The following is a 21,725-nucleotide window of genomic DNA, read 5'->3' on the forward strand; positions in this document are numbered from 1 at the left end:
TGGCCAACCTAAGGCCTAACACGTTTTGACCTGCACACTGTGTGTATATGAGAGCACACGCTTAACACAAAAACACACTATCAACAGTCGAGGCATTTTAAGTCAGTGTTTTAGAAAATGATGTCTTCTCCTATAACATCAAAAAAATGCTACTACTACTGCATATTCCTATTTTATAATGACTTATATCACAGGAAGTAGAGCACAGTGTGTGTGTGTGTAAAAGTGTGTGTTTGCATAACCCTGACCTTTTTTGCGATAGGTCTTTACGCATACCCTGAGGATGACTGGGAGATGTGATTGATGGACGAGAAGATAGATGGATGGTGACATGGAGAAACAGGTAAGAGAGCAGCTGACTCTGACACCCAGTGAGTTCTTGAGGAAAAAATGCAGCACTGTAGGAAACGCTAGAAGACCTTTCTAATCTGTGCTGCTGATGAATCAGAATCATGAATCTGTAACGCTGATTAAGGTGGCTGATCTGATCTGACAGCGATCCGAGGAGTTCCTGTTTTGGAAAAGTTTGCATGGGTTTGACCCGAGATATGTGAAAATGATCTCAAAAACTTGTGTCTAAATTTATGGAACACATAGAATGCTTTACTAGTGCTCCATGGTAATTTCACTAGGAAACTTTTTCAAGAATAAAGTTGTCGGTAATACAGCAGCTGTTCTTAAACATAATATGGAAATATATGAGCTAACTTCTCGAATGAAAATAACACAATGATATATTACACCATGTCATCACATGACATCTATTACATTTTTTACATCTGAGTTTTTTAGTCCTAAGAAGCCACAGCAAGCAACAGGCCATTTTTGTAGCGTTGCCTCACCGACTAAGAAATCTCATTGGTCCAAACTGTACATAAGGAAATTACTCAAGAAATTACTCACTGCACTGCATCTTGCTGACACATGACAACAGTAGCTGACAGGAGATGAATCATGGGACCTCCATCTTTACTCCAATTGATAGGTGCAAATATGGAGAAACTTACTGCAGCAGTCGCGGCACCCTTTAGTCGCGGCACCCTTTGGAAATTTTAACAAACTTGTGGCACCCTACAAAATTAATTTTGTCACAATATTTGAATTTCTAACTTCTATATGATAATTTGAAAAGTATAGATATTCGGTACAACAGGGAAGAACTGCAGAATATAATGTCATACAGATATTTTTAATATTATAAAAAGAAATGTGTCTATCAATGGTGGCAATCAGTAGGCTAATTTCTAAGAGACCAATTTATATGACAGATTTTAATGTAGGATTTTATACATATGTAAACATTATTTAATTACCATTATAACTAGCTATCTCACAAATTTTTGCTCACTCAGTGTTTTTTTAATTTTACAGTGGGGTAATGTTTAAAAAATGATTTTTTACACGGCACCCCGGTTGGGAAACACTGCTTTAGAGTATTAAAATGTTCTTCACAATAAGAAAAAAATAGATTATTTTAAGAACCGTTCACTCAAGGGTTCTTTGGGAAACAAAAAAACCCGGCAAAAACCCCTTTCTGGAACCTTTATTTTGAAGAGTGAATGTTCGAGTCACTCGCAGTTTGAACACTGATAAGCAGTGTAAATCGGAGTAGGTCACCTTTTATGTACACACACATACTCTGGTACATAAGCCTTTTCAGCACGGTCCTGTTTTAAAATCCTTACCAAAACCTCAATAGCTTTGAGTACATACCAGATTTCACCTAGGAAGTTAAATTATAGTCTTTTTCTGTGGCAGTGAAAGTTGATCTTCAGTAACAGTACAAATCAGATAATAACTGCTTATGCTATATTCAGAAAGAGAGAGAGAGAGAACGAGGGCGACTGTAAGCCTTAGCAAAAAGTTAAATAAGCAAACTTATTTTCTTTCCTCGAGAAAGGTAGTAAGGATGTTGTTAAAATAGTCCATTTAACATCAGTGGTTCAACCTTAATTTTATGAAGCTACAAGAATACTTTTTGTGTGCAAAGAAAACAAAAGTAACAACTTTATTCAACAATTGCTCTTCTTCCGTCTCAGTCTTCTCCACATGTTCACGATAGTACCCTAATGCATGCACAATGCAGCCGTTCTGATGTAGAACCCGGATGCGCTGCGTCTTGTTTACAAGCAGAGAAAGATGCACGCTGTACATAAAACAGTCTTCGTAAACATGTCTGAAAATTCGACAGATAGGATTACTTGCAATTTTTTGCCCAGCCTTACTTATTTGAACCAGAATACACAGACAATGAACTAAGAGAGATGAACGTTCTACGTCAGAATTCTGGCTCCTGCGTCAGCAGCACCACACACATGTGTTGTGGGCACTCTTGTGAACACATGTCAAAGACTGACACGGAAGAGAAGAAATTGTTGAACAAAATCACTATTTTTGTTTTCTTAGTGCACAAAAAGTATTCTCGTAGCTTCATAAAATTGCGGTTGAACCACTTACGTCCTTGCTACCTTTCTGGGCCTTGAACATGTCAGTTGCATTGCTGTCTATGCAGTTAGTGATGCGCGGATGGTTGTTTAAATCCGCGGGCGCTGCGGATAATCCACGGGTCGGATAATAAAAAAATGCATTCTGATTAATTACGGGTGGGTCGCGGGTGAATAAGGTAAATCATTAATGATGCAAACAATAACTACATTTTCTAAAATATGAATGTGTTAATAGGCTACAGAAATTGAATAAACTGTAAATTTACATATTAAAGTTATTCAAAAAAACATTTAGTCAAGAGCAGCCAGTGAGGGATTTTCTCTGTCATTTGTTGTTTGATTAACATTAATGACAGACATTGGACAGACAAGACCTATTTCAAGGATCCAATGATACACATGCGTTTTCTTTGGCAACTGTTTACATTAACTTAAGACAAAACCGACAGTGCTTATGAGGACACTTGCCAGGACGAACATTTTGATGTCATTTTGTGTGTATTTGGCCACTTACGCGCAACAAGAGTGCACGAGTACCGAATGGCTTAAAAAGACGTGAAAATAATAAATTTTTGTGACGATGCAACAATGACTAATTAGGCAATTGACAATTCTGTCAACTGTCCAGCGGAAACGCGAGCGAAAGTCTTATATCGCAGCGTGCAGCAGCTCTAGATGCCCCGACGTGAAGAGAAAGTCAAAGAGAGAAGATGCGGTACAGCTGAATCACTCACGCTGTTTTCAAATGACTGATTTGATCTGATGGTTTGTGTGGATTTATTTACTCATCTAACCTACACGCTATATTGAATAAATGTTTTGCAGGAATTTCCCTCATTTCTAGTCGAAAGCTGCAGGAATGAGTAATGCGACATATGTGCAATCCCGCAAGGAAATTCAGTACCTGATTTAAAGGCACAGTATGTAAGTTTTCGCCGCTATAGGGCGCGTTTTCAAAACATACAAAGAAACAAAGGCGTAGTTTGATGACGCCGTGACTGAGTGTGGAATCATAGGAGTTGTCATCTTCATCCCCACAGCCGATGCAATCCGACGGGACTTGGGCAGAAATCATGTTTATGGATGAGCAAATGTATTAGAGATTTATTAACGTCGTAGTATGAAGCAGGGTGAGGCTGAAAGCTGTCGACGCGAAACGAGGCCGCTGAAGCAATTGCTAACGAGAGACGAGCGTGACACATGGCTCGAAAGCAGCGGAGCTTTTATTATGCCACAGTCGACAGCTTCCGCTCCTTCGGGTCGTGAGTATGTGTGGTAAAGCATCGCTGTTTTATCATACTAGATACATTTGAAAGTTCTGTTATAATGCTACTCTGTGCGGTCGTCACCTGTCTAATAAAACACATAACATATTAAAGCGTCTTTGGTATTTCCATGTTTTCTTCAAAACAAAACCGGAAATCGAGGGGTTATGACGTCATTGGCAGGCAACACAATGACACTATTGGACACTAGGGCTGTGTATCACCAGCAAAGTCACGATACAATATGTATCACGATACATAGGCCACGATATGATACGCATCACGATACATGACTGCACTGAATTTCACCTCAGCAGAATTTTGAAAAACAGCTGTTTATTAAACACTGCTTACTATAGTGCCATTTCTAACTATTGGCAAAGCAGGCAGTTGACCTCTGCATTATGAAGGGCCTCCATAACTGTACCACAGTACAATATAGGTAATGGCATATGTTTCATGTTTACATTGTGCACTCCCAACCAGGTACAATATTCTGATTGTTTGCATCTTGTTTTTAAGCCCATAAATAATAATGTACTTGTTCTAATAAATTGATATTGTAATGTACTCATTCTAATATATTTTAAAGATCATTTACATTGCTGGTAGGTTATCATTGCACAAATTAACGTCATCGCGGTGTTGGCGGAAGTTCACTTTGAGTGCGCGCGACGTCGTTTCGCGTGGCGGTGTGCACGACATTTTTTGTAACTTTCTGCGCAGCTCCGCTTCCGAAGATGCACGAGTTCAAAGCGAGTCTAGCCGAACATGCATGTCTGTGCCAGCATTTGTGTGAAACAGAAGCAGTTTGATGTTAAGTGCAGTACACACACAGATCACGTTGCGGCCGAACTCAAGACATTCAGGAACAAATTTTTAGCGCGGCCCCGCAGTTTTATCAACTAAATAGTTTAATCGCTTAAGAGCTACATTATCTTTCTCAACAAGGAGCTGGTAACGTTAGCATCATTGTTTCTAAAGGAATTAAAGCCACAGCTTTACTGTTAATAGAGAAACGCGGCAAAACGGTGGTAATTTATACATACACCAGCCTCTCTCTCTCTGTTTTGGGGATTACGTCTCTTTATATCAGGCAACCCAGTTGTGTTCCTCTGCGGCCAGATTAAACCTTGTTGTAGCCTATATATGCTCTATTCATTCTTTTTTAGAAACCTCGCACTTTTCTACTCAATTTTAAACGTTGTAGAATTTTAAACAAATTAAGCGCAGTCCACTGCTGCACATGTGCCACAATATCGATACAGGGCCAGCTGTCAAATTTCTGTGACGATACATTTTCATATTGATATTTTGAACACAGCACTAATGGACACGGTCCGTGTCACTAGTTAAAATTGCTTATTTCTCTGGATTGAAACATTCTTCGAAACATTTGGGATAATGTAAGTACACAAGTCAGCAAAATATATAACACTGTTCTAGTGGTTTTTGGATATTTTAATAAAAAAATCTTACATATTGTGCCTTTAACACAATTCTATTATACAGAGAATTGTGAAATAGATTTCAATGACTTTCCCAAAACTTTCTGGGTTTATTTATTTTTATAAAACTTTCCAGGCCTGAAAATTGCTGTTTTAAAATTCCATGACTTTTCCAGGTTTTTCATGACCGTACGAACCCTGAATGTGACGATCAGGTGCGGGTCTGGTGTGGTTATCTAAATCAGACAAAAATATAGGTGCAGGTGGTTGGAGGGTGGATAATTTATTTGAAGCTGTGGATTCAGGTGACACTTTAGCTCATCGGCGCATCACTAATATGCAGGGTCAGAAAGCTCTCGGATTTCATCAAAATTATCTTAATTTGTGTTCCGAAGATGAACAAAGGTCTTACAGGTTTGTAACGACACGAGGGTGAGCAATTAATGACAAAATTTTTGGGTGAACTATCCCTTTAAAGGTGCAATAGGTGATTGTCTTCAGAAACATTTTTTGTTATGCTGGTTGAAAGTCTCTTCACATCCCGATAGCAATCATTAAGTTAAGTGGTCTAAATGTATTTGTCTGTATTTATATATTCTGTGGAAGGTGTAGGATCAAGAAATGTTCGTAAAATTGCTCGGTCCGAGCGTTTTAATATGCTTTCCTACCTGCCTGTCAAGGTATGAATTAGCATACTTCTGCGCACCCAGTTCGCCAGACAGGATACGTCATCAGCGCGTTCACGCACGCTGTGCAGACAGAGCGAGAATGGCAGACAAATAGACACAAAGGCAGATGGTGCATAGCAAATTACCAAATGTGTCTTCACTCACACATACAATGTGGACACACCAAATACCTGTACCCACACCCACCTACAAGCACAGTAGACACTGGCAAACTCAATGTGGCGTGAAGTGTGTTTGAGTGAAGAGAGGTGATTTTGTATCATCTATGGGCCATTCTTCAGGCTAATGGGATAGCAAAGTAAACTTACCCATCCAAAACATTGGAAAAATGACATAAAATTGTCTGTCAGTTTCTCTCACAATTCTTCGTGTATCTGTCTGTATTCAAAACAAACACGCACAGCACTCGGAGCTGTTGTCAGTGACATACCAAAATCCCACCCATCCTGCCACCTGCTATTCAGTCATCTCACACTTTATTATGGGCTGTAAGTAACTATGGCGACTGGCCAGGTTGGCAGGTGAATGCTGAGGTCACTGAGGTGGGCGGGGTAAAGTCACATGCCCCAGACATCAACGCACCACACACTTACACATTAACATCTCCATGGAAATGACCTCTGGCCTTCCAGCAAAACACAGCTCTAGAAATCTACAACTAGTAGATGCCATAGTGCAACACACCCAAATATACAAAACAAACTCTTTGAACGACAATTTTATCATGCTGTGGTGTTACCCACTTTTATTATTAAATTAGAATACAAAAATAGTTTGGGGGTGGCAAGACTTTTTTATTTTTCCCTCTTATGCTCAACAAGCCTAAAGTGTACTTTATTCCCTTGATGGCAAACCTCAGTTTTCAGGAGCCATTACTCTAGTCTTCAGTGTCTCATGATCCTTCAGAAATCATTCTAATATGCTGACTTACTCAAATTATTATTATTAATGTTGAAATCCGTTGTGCTGCTTGATATTTTTGTGGAAATTGAAATACATTTTTTTTAGGATTCTTTGATGAACACAAAGTTTAACAGAACAGCATTTTAAAGTCTGTAAAGTCAAATTTTCTGTAGTAAAAAAAAGTCATTACTGTAGTACTGAATTACATTACAAACACAGGTTAAAAAGAATGTCCCTGTTGTTCTTATAAAAAGAGCCTTTTTTTCATATATAACAAAAAAACAAACAAAAAAAAAACAATAAAAATGTATTAAAGTAAACAAATGTTTCAAACTGATTAAAGTGCAACAGAACAATTACTGTATATCTTTTGAAGGCTGGAATGTTTTAATCCAGATTAAAATGTAAAAATGTACTGTATAAGTATAAACAAATGATTAAAAATAAAGCCTTTGATAAACATCATAGCGAACACAAAACTCAGGCTGTTAGAAAACATGTAAATATTGTTTGACTTCTTTTCATCTTTGTGACAAGCTGGGGTCAGAAACAGAAAGTTGTACAGCTCTGTCTTGTGTAGAGGAGTAACCAGGGTAACTTCTGTATTTCTGCTGTTCTATAAGCACCACCTACTGTCAGAGGGTTAATTTGCATTTTCATTCAGCCTGTCTGTCATTTTTTGTTCAGACAACATGCGATTTTCAATGCGAAAATTGGGCGAATTTTGACAAGCATAGATGCAGTGTTGAAAATTTTAACCAGTTGATGGTTTTGATTGTATTACGCGACATACTGTATTACAGAATACCTGCACGTGTCTATTTTAAACAGCTGTGTATGTTTTTCAGTGTAACATTTCACTTAAATTGATATGATGATAATTTGTAATGAAAAACATTTATTGCATTATAGTATATGTTATACTATAAAAACAGAAAAAAATATAAGCATTTTACATGTATCTTGTGGTCTCAAAAGAAACCCTTCTGTATTGCAGTTTTTATTATTATTATATGAAATTTAATTTATTCAAGTTAATCCTATAAACTCAAATGAGGTCATATTATGAAAGGTCAATAAACCATAAACAGTATGAAAACAAAACCTGGTGTTGGTGCCAACCAGGACAATGACACAGCAGGCATGGTAACCACAGGCACAATCAAGCATATCTTTGTTTACTGCCAAATACACACTCTGACACATACTCAGAGAGAGAAAGTGTGAGAGAGATGAGCATACGAAAGGAATAAAAACACCATATCAAATTGGCAGAATGTGGCAAGCGTGAGAAAGAAGAGAAAGAAAATAAACAGGGTACACAGGACAAGGTTCACACGGTGATCAGGATAAAGACACACACACACACATGCTGCAAAAAATAGTTTTCTTAATCCTTTTTTTTTTTTGTCTGGTTTTCATAAGAAATTTCATGATATATACTTATATTTCACTATTTATATATTTTTTCTCATATTTATCAATTTTTCAGCAAATGTAACTTATTTTAATGATGTCTGGATATATTTGTATTGGAAAACAAGAAAAAATACTGCTTAAAAGTTATTTCTTTCAGTTCATGCAACATGCACACACCAAGCCCTCACAAAACCCCCTTTTCCCCCTTATTTCTCAGTTCTTCATGTTTCTCTTTCAGGCATTCTTTCATTATTCAGTGAAGGAACACAGGTGCACCTGTTTCAACTGACTCTTTTCAGAAGAGCTACAGTCAAACACGCATAATCCCTAACTCCACTGACACACACACACACACACTTCAGTAACACCCCACCAGCTCGCTCACTTCGCAACACACTGAATGTCTGCCCTTTAACAGAGGGAGGAAGAGAGAGGAGGCGGCAGTCAAAAGTCATCCGTCTTTCTTCCTCTTCAGCTGTATTGTGTTTGCAGTGCGTCACCTGGTGGCTAAAAGAAAGGATAAAGAGCCTGTGGATGGAGAGAAGAAAGGCAGAATGAAATCAAAGGATGAAAAGGGATGGAGGGAACGGGAGAGGTGGAGTACACACAAAATGAGCAAAATAAAGCAGAGGATGTTGTCCAAACTGAAAAGAGCTTTTTAAAGCTGCCCTCCCCTCTAAACTGCTCTTCAGGCCTGTGTGAATGTTCAGTCTTTCTGTTCTCAAGCTCAGGAGACAAAGAGAGAGGACGGAGAGCAGCTCATAGACGAGTGAAATGAAGGCTGAATCAGGACAGTCAAAACAGAGTTCACTGACTGCATGTTTGAGGAGTGTTACTTGCAAAGTTGTTCCAAAGGTTACAATGAACAAAACGGCACACAATAAATATGCAGATGTACTGAGATGGAGTTAGCGGAAAATATAAACTGAAAAATATAGGTTCCAAAAGGGTTTATTCAAAGTGATGCCATAGAAAAATCATTTTGGGTTCCTTAAAGAATCTTTCAGTGAACAGTTTTACTGCCAAATACACACTCTGACACATACTCAGAGAGAGAAAGTGTGAGAGAGATGAGCATACGAAAGGAATAAAAACACCATATCAAATTGGCAGAATGTGGCAAGCGTGAGAAAGAAGAGAAAGAAAATAAACAGGGTACACAGGACAAGGTTCACACGGTGATCAGGATAAAGACACACACACACACATGCTGCAAAAAATAGTTTTCTTAATCCTTTTTTTTTTTTGTCTGGTTTTCATAAGAAATTTCATGATATATACTTATATTTCACTATTTATATATTTTTTCTCATATTTATCAATTTTTCAGCAAATGTAACTTATTTTAATGATGTCTGGATATATTTGTATTGGAAAACAAGAAAAAATACTGCTTAAAAGTTATTTCTTTCAGTTCATGCAACATGCACACACCAAGCCCTCACAAAACCCCCTTTTCCCCCTTATTTCTCAGTTCTTCATGTTTCTCTTTCAGGCATTCTTTCATTATTCAGTGAAGGAACACAGGTGCACCTGTTTCAACTGACTCTTTTCAGAAGAGCTACAGTCAAACACGCATAATCCCTAACTCCACTGACACACACACACACACACTTCAGTAACACCCCACCAGCTCGCTCACTTCGCAACACACTGAATGTCTGCCCTTTAACAGAGGGAGGAAGAGAGAGGAGGCGGCAGTCAAAAGTCATCCGTCTTTCTTCCTCTTCAGCTGTATTGTGTTTGCAGTGCGTCACCTGGTGGATAAAAGAAAGGATAAAGAGCCTGTGGATGGAGAGAAGAAAGGCAGAATGAAATCAAAGGATGAAAAGGGATGGAGGGAACGGGAGAGGTGGAGTACACACAAAATGAGCAAAATAAAGCAGAGGATGTTGTCCAAACTGAAAAGAGCTTTTTAAAGCTGCCCTCCCCTCTAAACTGCTCTTCAGGCCTGTGTGAATGTTCAGTCTTTCTGTTCTCAAGCTCAGGAGACAAAGAGAGAGGACGGAGAGCAGCTCATAGACGAGTGAAATGAAGGCTGAATCAGGACAGTCAAAACAGAGTTCACTGACTGCATGTTTGAGGAGTGTTACTTGCAAAGTTGTTCCAAAGGTTACAATGAACAAAACGGCACACAATAAATATGCAGATGTACTGAGATGGAGTTAGCGGAAAATATAAACTGAAAAATATAGGTTCCAAAAGGGTTTATTCAAAGTGATGCCATAGAAAAATCATTTTGGGTTCCTTAAAGAATCTTTCAGTGAACAGTTAAATCTAAAGAACCTATTTCCACTAAAAAGAATGAATAGAAAGGTTCTATGGATGTCAAAGATTCTTCATGGAACATCAATGCCAATAAAGAACCTTTATATTTAAGAGTGAAAGTTTTTTAACATACACTTTTATATATTTTGTATATTTGTATACGATCTCTTGCTCTCCAAAGCTGCATTTATTTGATCAAAGATACAGCATGTTGAAAACAATTGTGCTGCTTATTTGTTTTTGTTTTTCAGTATTCTTTGATTCACAGAATAAAAGCATAAGCATTTATTTGAAAAAGCGACATGTTTTTTTTGTAACATTACAAGCTCTTTTGCTACACACACACACACACACACACATATATACACATATCGTCCATCCCAAAACACACTCCATATTTAATAAATAAATTTAATGTACATTTTAATATAAAGCACAAATTAATAGCGTACTGTTTTCTATATGCAGGTATGAATACAGTAATAAACATCAAATGTGTGAACATTTACTTCTATAACCAGTGTCTTGGTGTTTCCTCAGATTAAATCAAAGCTGTAACTCACTCTCTGAGCATGTGTGTGGTTTTCCTCACAAGCAATCATGCTGAGCACATTAAAGTACTTACAACAGCTCTTTATGCTCCTCTGAGACTTCCAGAAAGAGAGAGAAAGGCAGAGAGAGATTGTGTCTTCCACTGCCCACAGTGTTGGTCAGTGTGTCTGAATTCCCCACAGCATCTCATATCTCACACAGTATGACCTCACACCATCCTACACACACACACACACACACACACACACACACACTTAAACAAGTGAGCTAACGCTAAAGAATGGGACACAGTACGTAAAGAGGACAAAACATTCTACCCACAGTGTTGAATATACAACAATGCAGTACAGTCTTCCATTTCCTCCCCCGTTCCTTTCTGTTCTTTCTTCATTTAACGGGGTTTTTGCTGGGGCTGGGAGACAGAGATACACAATGCCATTTGTTTCTCACAAGAAAACGGATTAAAACTGTACTATGGTGTCACAGTACACTGTAATTCATTCGAGTGTATTGCTCTGGTGTGAATGCACTGCCACCTACTGGATGAATGACATATTACAGATGACAGCAGCTTTCTTGAACGGACTTTCTTTGCTTTTCTGGACTTTAGCTGTAACACCAGGGGCGTCACTTGTTCCTTTTTACTTGGGCATGAATCCCAGTGAAATATCGCTTGGACCCAGTAAAATATTACTGATAAATACATATCTGGCAATGGAGATTACCATATACCAATATGAGAACAATTTTCAATGATAATATTTCAGCAAGCATGTCGTGTGTTTTTTCTATATGCTGTTTAGAACCAGAACTAATGATGCCAGATTTGCAAATAAATCACTCTTTTGATCTGGTGAACAGATTTGAAAAAGGTCTGAATTTGTTCGCAATTTAGTTTGATTCATTCAGTTCACTCACACACTGCTCACAATTTCTTACTCATGCACTTTTCAGTAAGTTTTCACCCGAAATAGTAATGAGATACTTTATAAGAAAAAACAAAAAGACTATTGCGACACTTTTAATGGGATCATTCTGAATAAAAGACAATTATCTCAAAAATCTCCAAGGCAATTGCTTTAGCTTGTGCACAACCTTCTTTAAGCCTTAGCAAAAATAAATAATTAAAATTAATATATAAATTGGTCATTGGCAAAACATTTGTCACATTATAGTGAAAAACAACAATATACAAATACACACTAAGCTGTATTTTTTTGCATGCCCACTTCAAATAAACTTGTTGCACCCCTGGCTACAATAGTGAGCAGAGTTGGCAGGACTCATATGGAAGCCCGTTTTTTTTTGCCATGAAAAAAAAAAAAGGTTTTGCGAATATTTTTTCTCAACATAAACACAGAACTATGTGATATACTGTAGACGTATAATTCTGAGAAAAACAGCAGAATTGAGAGATACTGTATAAACTTCTGACATTTTCTTGTTTCTGACAGAAAAAAATAATTAAAAAGTATTTTTCTCCCAATTGCGCTTCTCAGAATTGTGAGTTTAATGCTGAGAAAACAAGTCTGAATTGTGAGATGCAAACTGAGAATCCCAAGAAAAAAATCTCAGAATTGTGAAATAAAAAGTCGCAATTACCTTTTTTATTATGTGGTGGAAACAGGCTTCCATAGGACTTGAGGAGATGTGCTCCTGAAACTTCTCACACCGAGGATCTCTGCATGCCCCATGGACATATCACTTTAATCTTGACAAGACTAGGCTCCTCTTCCTTCCTCCTAACAAAATCTGTCTTTACCCCAGTCAAAGGTCAAGAAGTCAATGCTTCCAGGTGTGTTCAAACTGACCAGATCTTATTTCAGTGACATTATGACTGACAGATCCTATTGCTTTATCCTTAAAAACATATGGAAAACAAATGGAAAAAGGGCCCTTCCTCGACAACTACAATAGTTGTTTCATGTCTAGGGTAAATAACTCCTCCCTTACTACACTACCAGCATCAAAACATCAGAGAGATACATTTTATCATAAGATCCGAATAAAACAGTAATGCGGGTGAAAGTCACTGTTGAATTACTTCTATTCTCACATCTATTAATAGTAGCATGTGTGTTCAGCGTTTAAACCCTATACAGTCTGGGTCTATGTATAAAATCAGATTACTACTTTACATTACTTTGTTATTGAATATCTGCAGCACAATCCCTGTAAAATAAAAGTTAGTTAATGCTGATATTAAAACAAATAAATAGCAACATTGTAAAATGTGCGGGTGTGGCAGTCGATTCTGTTCCCCTCTGGAATTTGTGTTCCCCCTCGGGTTGCCAGGTCTGTGTAATAAACCCAACCAAATAGTTAATCAAACATTTCCCCAAAGTAGCCCAATTCCGCGGAATAAATACTGTGGATTTGGCAACACTGCAGCATGCAATAACACCAAACACAACTGGATGTACGGAAAGCAAAAATAGACAAATGCGTTGCTACACTGCAGCATAGTAAAATGATTCTCACACTCCAGTTAATGTTCTGTGATTTTTTTATTCTTCTTGCAATTGTTCCTTTGTTTATGTCCGAGTTTTTGAAGTTTAATTTTGCCTATGCAAATTAGTGTAATCTGTCCGTGCTGACGTCCAAACTCAGGGCATAGGCTATTACTGTTTCCATATCAACAATACATTTTAATTAATATTATATTTGATTAATCTGTTTACCTTCTCACTGATACAGTGGAATATATTTAATCAGAACCACATTGACAATAACCTGTTTTCCAATTTCAGTTTAAATAGGCCTATTCCTTCAATTGGGCCTTTATAACCTCATTGCAGGTTATTTGTTTAGATTTTAACAATAAAGCTATTTCAATAGATGCAAACTTTATCACATCTCCTCAGAAAACAATGTAAAGTTTAGAAGAAAAGTGGTTGCTGGACAAAAAGAGGCCAGCCAAGTTTTATTTTAGAGTTAGAACATTGTGGAACCGGAAATTTCAGCCATTTCAGCTAGATTCTACTGGCCTGGAATGGGGGTGGACATTGATAAATGGGTAAATAGGCTACAAAATTTTTTCCTTTTCAACATTGCTGTGAGACATATAAACTGATTATGTTATGGTATGCATTTCTCGTGTGCTTATTTCTGAACATCAGTAGGGGAACAGAATCGACTGCTACACGTGTCATTGGCATGGTAGTTTACTGGCAGTTCAGAAAGTCTGTAATTCACTTACTTGCAAGGTCTTAAAGCAGCAGGTTTTATGGTTAAACAGTAGATCTATAGTATATTTATAACAATCTACATCCAAATCGAGCATTTAAGTTATTAAATCCTAAATCAAACTAACTTATAACATGACTTTTTCTATAGGGTGTTTTCACGACACGTCATCAATCCGGAAGTCGCCCATACTGGCGGTACTGAACGTAATCAATGCCACTGAACTGAACGGAGCTCGCAAGTTTCGCTGATTATTGCTGGTTGAAAAACCTCTCTTCTTAAAACTATTTTAAAGTTTCGAGTTAAAGACGGTATTTTGAACCATTTGACTTGCCTTACATCCAGTGGTGCTTCTTGCTCACGCTAGTTCTGATCGTACGTATGGTAACTAGACAACTACGTAAAAATTGTAGTATGGTTGCGTAAAAGGAAACAGGCATTCCTAGTAGTGATGACCGGTTCGCGAACGAATCGTTCAATTTAACCGGTTCTTCTTAGTGAACCGGTTGGATTCAAAACAAATCAAACAATTTCATTTCTAAAATGACTAATATAAATTTTTTTTATTCATTTTGATCTTTCTAAAATACAGGAAGCGCTCTAGAGGATAAAATTTATTCTGATTCTCTTTCGCACACACACACACACACACACACACTTTATTTTTAAGTATAATTATTATCCCTCATGACATATATATATATATATTTTTTAATATTCTAAATCAAATACATCCACGTCAAATTGTTTTTATTTCTCATTCCATACTAGCTTACAATTATAAACAGAATATAACAAAATAGAAAAAAACAAAACAGAAGAAACATATTAAATAGCACATGAGATTCAGCAACATTTTTCCATCCATGTCTGTCTTAAACTGAAGAGGCATCAGCAAAATTTCCAGAAACAAACACTGATTTCATTAATAACCAGCTACAAGTGTGTCTTAATGTGAAAATCCTGGAGTGTTTAGAGCAGTAACGCAAGTGCAGACAGATGACTGGGAGCTTCAACCTCACAGCATGGAGATGCCACAGCTGCCCAATGAGAAAAACAGTTGTCTTTACACAAATCAACATTAAAAGTTAAAAATAAAGGGATGAAAAGACTGAGTGTTTGTGAATCCAAGTTAGTGAAAAAGGGAGACAAGAAATTCTCTGTGTCTGGTGGTGTGTGTTGGTGAGAGAGTGATATAAGGCAGCTGCAGGGTCAAAGAACTTCTCTGTGTCGTAAACCATGAGGAGAGACACATACTGATGACCTCACGCTTTGTCACTCCGGCAACAAGGTCACTAAGAACAACCATACTTACACACAAACACTGAAAGTTAAAGCCAACACAAGAACCAAAGCAAAGTTCTTGGAAAATTTACAAAAAAACATCACATGCACTCACACCCGACACAAACACATATCAGTGCAAAAAAACATAATAGTGCTGTGACTCACAGTTTACAGTTTCACATCTCTTCTGAAATTCTAATGGACATCCTATGAAATAAAGGTCTAGACAGCTTGGATGCTGAATTTCAAGTTTGACAGCAAAAACAAGACCAGCCTATATAAAGACCAGCAGTGGGTCAGTAAACATCTTTCAAAAATCCAGTTCAGTCTTAATCCAGTCAGCTGCAACTTTTTTTATTAAATTATTTTTTTTTTGCTACAAGGAAATATTCAGCAAACACAGGAAGACATAATGAAGGCTCTCCCCTTTCCAAACCACTGCCTCCTCTGTGCTGCTGATAGTGGCACATCCGTTCCAGAGGAGTAATATGAAGCTCAGTGCAGTAGTAATTTGTAAAAGAGGTAGTCACACTTCATCACACTGCAGTGTTAGTGTAAACCTCCAGCATGCCTCACTGTTGTGCGTTTGTAGGAAGTGGAGGGAGCTTTTCGTCATACTGTGGAGGCGGTGTGAGGGGTTCGATGGTGAACACGTTAGTTTGCTGGATATCGCTTAAGCTTTTCCTTCTTAGGTTGTCAGATTTTATGCGCCTAATTTTAAGGGGAATCAGCTTGCGCCCGGGCCGGCTGTTTCTTCGGCCACCCGCTCCAGTGCTGGGGTCGATTTGGGATGAAGGTCTGCGTGCTGGGCTGAATCCATCTTCCACAGTGTGCTGATCTTCCTCTAGCTCCTCATAGGCTGGCAGCGGGGTGATGCTGTTGTGTCGCTCTGAGGACTGACTGATGGGATACTGGCCACTCATTACCACCTCCTCGTAAGTGGGAACTGTGTAGTTTTGAGCTAGTTGTTCCACCCTAGAAGCAAAAATAAATGCACATTTACAACCATACACAGCATATTCAGCTCATTATTGTTCAAACTATCATTCAAAACATTTGGGGTCAGTAAGACTTAATCAGTGCTTAATACTTTTATTCAGCAAGGATGCATTAAATTGATTAAAAGTGACAAACGTTGTTACAAAAAGAATCCTGAAAAAAACATAATGGTGTTGTAAGATTATTGATGCCATTTGGCTGGATCAGAAGAAGGTCACAGTCTGAAAAAACAAGGAACTCTCACGAGAATCAACACCTGAACTCTGTCTCGCAAGCCTAAAGCAATACACCCAACTGAGAGAAACAAAAGCTCCACACCTCCACTCTTCGGAGCAAAAAAAAAAAATGCATATTAGAATGATTTCTGAAGTATCATGTGACACTGAAGACTGGAGTAATGATGCTGAAAATTCAGCTTTGCCGTCACAGGAATAAATGTTTATTTATTTAACGTTTATTTAACTTTTTAAAATATATGCAAATAGAAAACAGTTATTTTAAATTGTAGCAATACTACACAATATTACTCTTTACTGTGGTTGTGATCAAATAAATGCAGCCTTGGTGAGCATAAGAGACTTCTTTCAAAAACTAAAATGCCATGTGGTGTAAGAGTATTTTGTTTGTACCTTAAATATATGTTAATGTACACATCATTAACATATATTTATGTACACAATAAAAATGTTATTAATTCACAAAATCCTAGTAATTCGTTGGGAGTCACCACACAACATTTTACAACCTGAACCAACCATGCCAAATTATAAAACATTTGACGAGACTTCTTGTCCTTGACACACAGTCTGTATTTGATTACAAAGTTTGTGTCCTCTGGAGGTTATTTGTCAGCTGTATGTGTCATTGAGGTTGCCTCATTTAAGAAAAGTAACCATTACATTCCAAAGTCAGAAAGAAAATACAATAATTTACGCCTCAAGAGGACTAAGAGACAACCTTATAATGGTTACTTTTCTAAAAACGAGACATCCTTGATGACACATACAGCCTTCAAAATGAGACACAGAGACAGTCATGAGGGTCTGCAGGGGTCCTCTTTATGATATCATGTCCTGTTTCTTTTTTCCTGCATGTTGGTTGGATTTGGCAGACAAAGTTTTTCAAATATTAATCAGCAGCAAAGCAGCTTTGTTAAAACCTTTTTCTAATACACTGTAATACAAGATTATGCCAAACTACTTAATAATGTTTAATAAAGAATTTCATTATTTGCATGGGGCATTATTTTCATTATGATGACTTTTTTTGTGGGCGGAGCCTATCGGGGTGGCAGAAAATGACAGTTTTCAAGTACCAGTCTATCGAAGAATTTCTATGGAAGAATTTCTATGGTCTATGGAATAATAAAATAATAAAAAAAAGGAGGAAAATTTGAGTTTATATTTCAAAATTCTGACTTTATTCTCGCAATTCCGAGATTATATCTCACAATTCTGATAAGCAAAAACAACTCGTCATTCTTTCTTTTCCCCTCGTCTGAGAATCATGATTATCCTTCTGGCTTTTTTTCCTCAGAATTGTCAAACTCACTATTGTTGAGTTAAATCGAGTTATAAAGTCCGAACTAGGAGATGTAAACTTGCATTTGTGGAAAAAAAAGTCAAAATTGTGACATAAAATAAATAAATGTTATGTAAAATGTTAATAATAATAGGTTTAAATAATATTTCATGCTGTAACTATAGGGCTAATACAATCCGTCTCCTATGAACTGTATATGTGAATATTATGTAGATCTATTGTTTAAATCAAATTTATGCTTTAAAAGTAGAGTAATCATAGCAGTTTTCATCCATAGTCTGTCCATTTAAACGTCTGCGTTTAGCTTTAAATGGCTTCTTTGACGACAGTATTCTATAAAAATGATTTGCATTCAGATTCTGACATCCAAAGGCACAAAAATAATTTTTGCCTCTTATTCCATAAATTTGATCCATTTTCCCTCCACTTGTTACCAGTGTTTTTCGGCCACCACTATGTGCGCGCAACAGCAAGTGACGTAACTGTGACGTCTACTCCAAATTGGTCTATATGACATCATAAAATAATAAAATAAAAAAGAATGTTAATTTAATTTAATGTTAAGTTAATTTAGAATCTTCCAAAAAATCATGAAGTGTATTCAAGTCACTGTATGTGTGAATTATATTTTATGTGTTTTTGAAAACATTAACAGGACAAAAAAACAAAACAAAACACGTCAGCCACGTACGTCATTGGCCTATTTAACATCATAAAGTGTAAGAATGTGGCTGCACCTGAGTGTGTATTTAACAGTATGTACTCACGTAGCCCCCTCCTCCTGTGTGTTAGCGGGTGTACTGCCGGCTTCCTGTCCCCTGGCCGCCCGCTGTTTGTTCCGTACGCTCAGACACACAGACAGCAGCAGAAGCGCCACTCCTCCCCCTACTAGGACGAACGCCACAGATGAGGTCTCCCGAACTTGACCTTGATCCATGCCAGGTCTGGAGCTGTTCCCTCCGGACCCTGCCGGCACCACGCTCCACACAATCATGACTATCCCCAGAGCGATGAGGCCCACGCCCAATGCAGCAGTAGCATACTGCGCCCCAGAGTTACTGCCGCTGGTCCTGCTGGGGCTGGGTGGAGTCTGGTCACTGTAGGACATGCTTCCAAACCTTACCATGGACTCGAATCTCCTCTGGATATGTTGTTTGTCGTCCTGTGCCTGTCGAAATGCCTAAAAACCTAATCTAATTTTTCCTGTCTTTTCTGGAGCACTGACTCCCTCTGTGAACAGAAATTCAAACAAAGGTGAATCAGCAGAAAAGTGATTGAATAATCAAGACAGACTATCATAAAAGAGTCTTATATCAATCAACGTCCAAGATCCAAGCCCAGTCCCTTGATAAAGCCTGTGTGAAAATAGCGTAACCCAGCCTGTGCTTCAGCAGTGATAAGGTTTTTATCAAAGCATATTTATTGTACACACACATCAGTAGACATGATGTTAGGCTTGCCTAACTTCCTTCCATGAGATTAAGCAGGTGCCCCTTCAACTGAGCTTTAGTTACAGGTGCATAAAAATGGAAGAAAGAGTTTGATTCAAGAGTGAAGTGTGAGAGTTCACGGACTTCGGTGAAATTTCATCTCTGCTCTGTAAGGTGTATGTTAGAGTGAAAACCAGGCAGCTCCAAGTTCCAAAAATGTCTTTACCAACAATGTGTTATTGTTTAATAGACAAACACACACTAAAGAAAGCTCATCATAACTCTGCTGTGTCATGCCTACACAGCTCCAGGTATTGGTTATCTGTACAGGCAGGTCTGGGATAAGCGCTCTTACAGCACCCGAAATTTCATCTATGCTCTGTAAGGTGTATGTTAGAGTGAAAACCAGGCAGCTCCAAGCTCCAAAAATGTCTTTACCAACAATGTGTTATTGTTTAATAGACAAACACACACTAAAGAAAGCTCATCATAACTCTGCTGTGTCATGCCTACACAGCTCCAGGTATTGGTTATCTGTACAGGCAGGTCTGGGATAAGCGCTCTTACAGCACCCTTAATCATTTCTCAGCATGGTAGCAACATTAAGTCATGCTCCCAGATCAGTGTAAATCTTGTACATGCAGAGCCAGGTAGTTTATAATGGAATTATTTCCTTGAGTTGTGACTCATCAGTTATGCTGTGTGTATGGAAAAATGTGGGCAGTTGCTCATGAGCTTTGTCTTTGTATTCCAGCAGAGTATTTAAAATCTCGATGGACAGACATAATTTCATTGCAGCACATCTGACTTGTTCAATGTAATTTCCTTCACACATAAACAAGGTTTAGTAAGTGTACATGCCTGAAATAGATACATAACATAGAATTTACCTAGCACGTCTAAGCATGCAGACAGATAAAATTATGATAGTGAATCGGATCCTCACTGGGGAATGGCAGGAATTTCCTTCTCTCACAAAAGCCACTGTAGCCAGATTAGACAAGGGAAAAAAATAGTGCCACATAAATTCACATTACAAGGGAGAAAGGGTTCAGCTGAGGGAGCTCAAGGCAACCGGGGGCCCAGAAACTCTAGCCACATACAAAATTTCAGATGGAAGCTGTATCTTAGAGGGAAAAGTACACTCACATTCCAGCATCAGTGAACTTAGCGATAGTTCACCCAAATATTATGTCATCATTTACAGTACTCAAAATGACACCCAAGGGGGAGTTCACACAGAATAGGCTTTTATGATTAAAAATGCGAAATGCAAGGGGAATGGACAAAAGCTCTCCAGATGTGTTTCGAACTTATTTTAATTTACTTTAACTTGAGCACCTAGTTTTTATGCAAAATGCAAAAACGTTTAAAAATGTGTAAATGGCCGTAAGGCTGTCAGATGTGTAACATTCTGCCAAAAATCACCTTTTGTGCATCACGATAGAAATAAAGTCATTCAAGTTTGGAAAAGTATGAGGGCAAAGTTTTCTTTCTTGGTGTCCAAAGCATCAACGTCTGAAAATCTTATCTGAGTATATTTTGAACGTGTATACGTGTCAATGGAAACATAAAACATATCTCGATCTTTATAGAGTTAAATATCTTTAACGCAAACATTAGATTAGATTAATGCAACTTTACATGACCAGACGTCCTGTTAAACACTAAGAGATAGGAACAGCGATTCTTAACAGAATGATCACACTGTAAGGCGTAAAAACTGAAAATATATGATTAAATATATAAAGACACATTTAAAACAACAAACTACGCTGCGCACGACATGCGTCTTAAAAACCGAACGCGCTACGTAAAATAAACAGTAACAAAAGTTCCAGAAAAACGAGTCAAACTTCAAGTTCACTGGGAATGTAATAAGTCTTACCGAGACAAATTCCCTTTCTTTTGTTTAGGAGACCAAACCCGTTTAAATGCTGGATGAAATCACTTCTAATCCAATGATGCACACGTACACCGGAGCATTTGTTACATTCCTTAAGAAACTCAATTTGAATTTCTTAAAGCGGTTTGGCCTTGAGTTTCACAGACGTGAACATCTTCCTGTCCCTGCAGTCCAGAATTAACCCTTAACAGACCTGTTCGGGCTCCTGCCCCGCCCATGTGTTCTGAGGGGCAAAACTTCCCCATCCTCTGACACTGATGGTCCATAAAACTTTAGAGACTTTCAGTGAAACAGACAGTGATGAATATAAGAACGCCATATATAATACAGAGAAAATCTCAACTTTATTTTTAAATAAAATCATAAACTATCAGGGTTTCCAGT

At 37.8% G+C, this 21,725-nt stretch overlaps 1 protein-coding gene across 1 annotated transcript; it reads right to left on the reverse strand.

Annotated features, from left to right (window-relative positions):
* Nucleotides 1–14,916: 14,916 nt before the first annotated feature.
* Nucleotides 14,917–21,542, reverse strand: tmem51a (transmembrane protein 51a). The gene is made up of 3 exons (XM_016524309.1): nucleotides 21,324–21,542; nucleotides 18,773–19,235; nucleotides 14,917–16,439 (listed from the first exon to the last, which is right to left on the reverse strand). Exons 2-3 carry the CDS (start codon nucleotides 19,129–19,131, stop codon nucleotides 16,037–16,039), a joined length of 762 nt encoding a protein of 253 aa, XP_016379795.1. The 5' UTR covers nucleotides 19,132–19,235; nucleotides 21,324–21,542; the 3' UTR covers nucleotides 14,917–16,036.
* Between the last annotated feature and the right edge of the window lie 183 nt (nucleotides 21,543–21,725).

The sequence above is a fragment of the Sinocyclocheilus rhinocerous genome, unplaced genomic scaffold (assembly GCF_001515625.1).
Source record: "Sinocyclocheilus rhinocerous isolate Xijiao unplaced genomic scaffold, SAMN03320098_v1.1 scaffold2645, whole genome shotgun sequence".
Taxonomy (NCBI): Eukaryota; Metazoa; Chordata; class Actinopteri; order Cypriniformes; family Cyprinidae; genus Sinocyclocheilus; species Sinocyclocheilus rhinocerous.

Excerpts from the sequence above, each read along its gene's own strand:
- tmem51a (XM_016524309.1), bottom strand. The coding sequence starts at position 19,131 with ATGGTAAGGTTTGGAAGCATGTCCTACAGTGACCAGACTCCACCCAGC. Across the intron at positions 16,440-18,772 it reads ACACAGGAGGAGGGGGCTAC|GGTGGAACAACTAGCTCAAA; the intron begins GTGAGTACATAC and ends TTTTGCTTCTAG.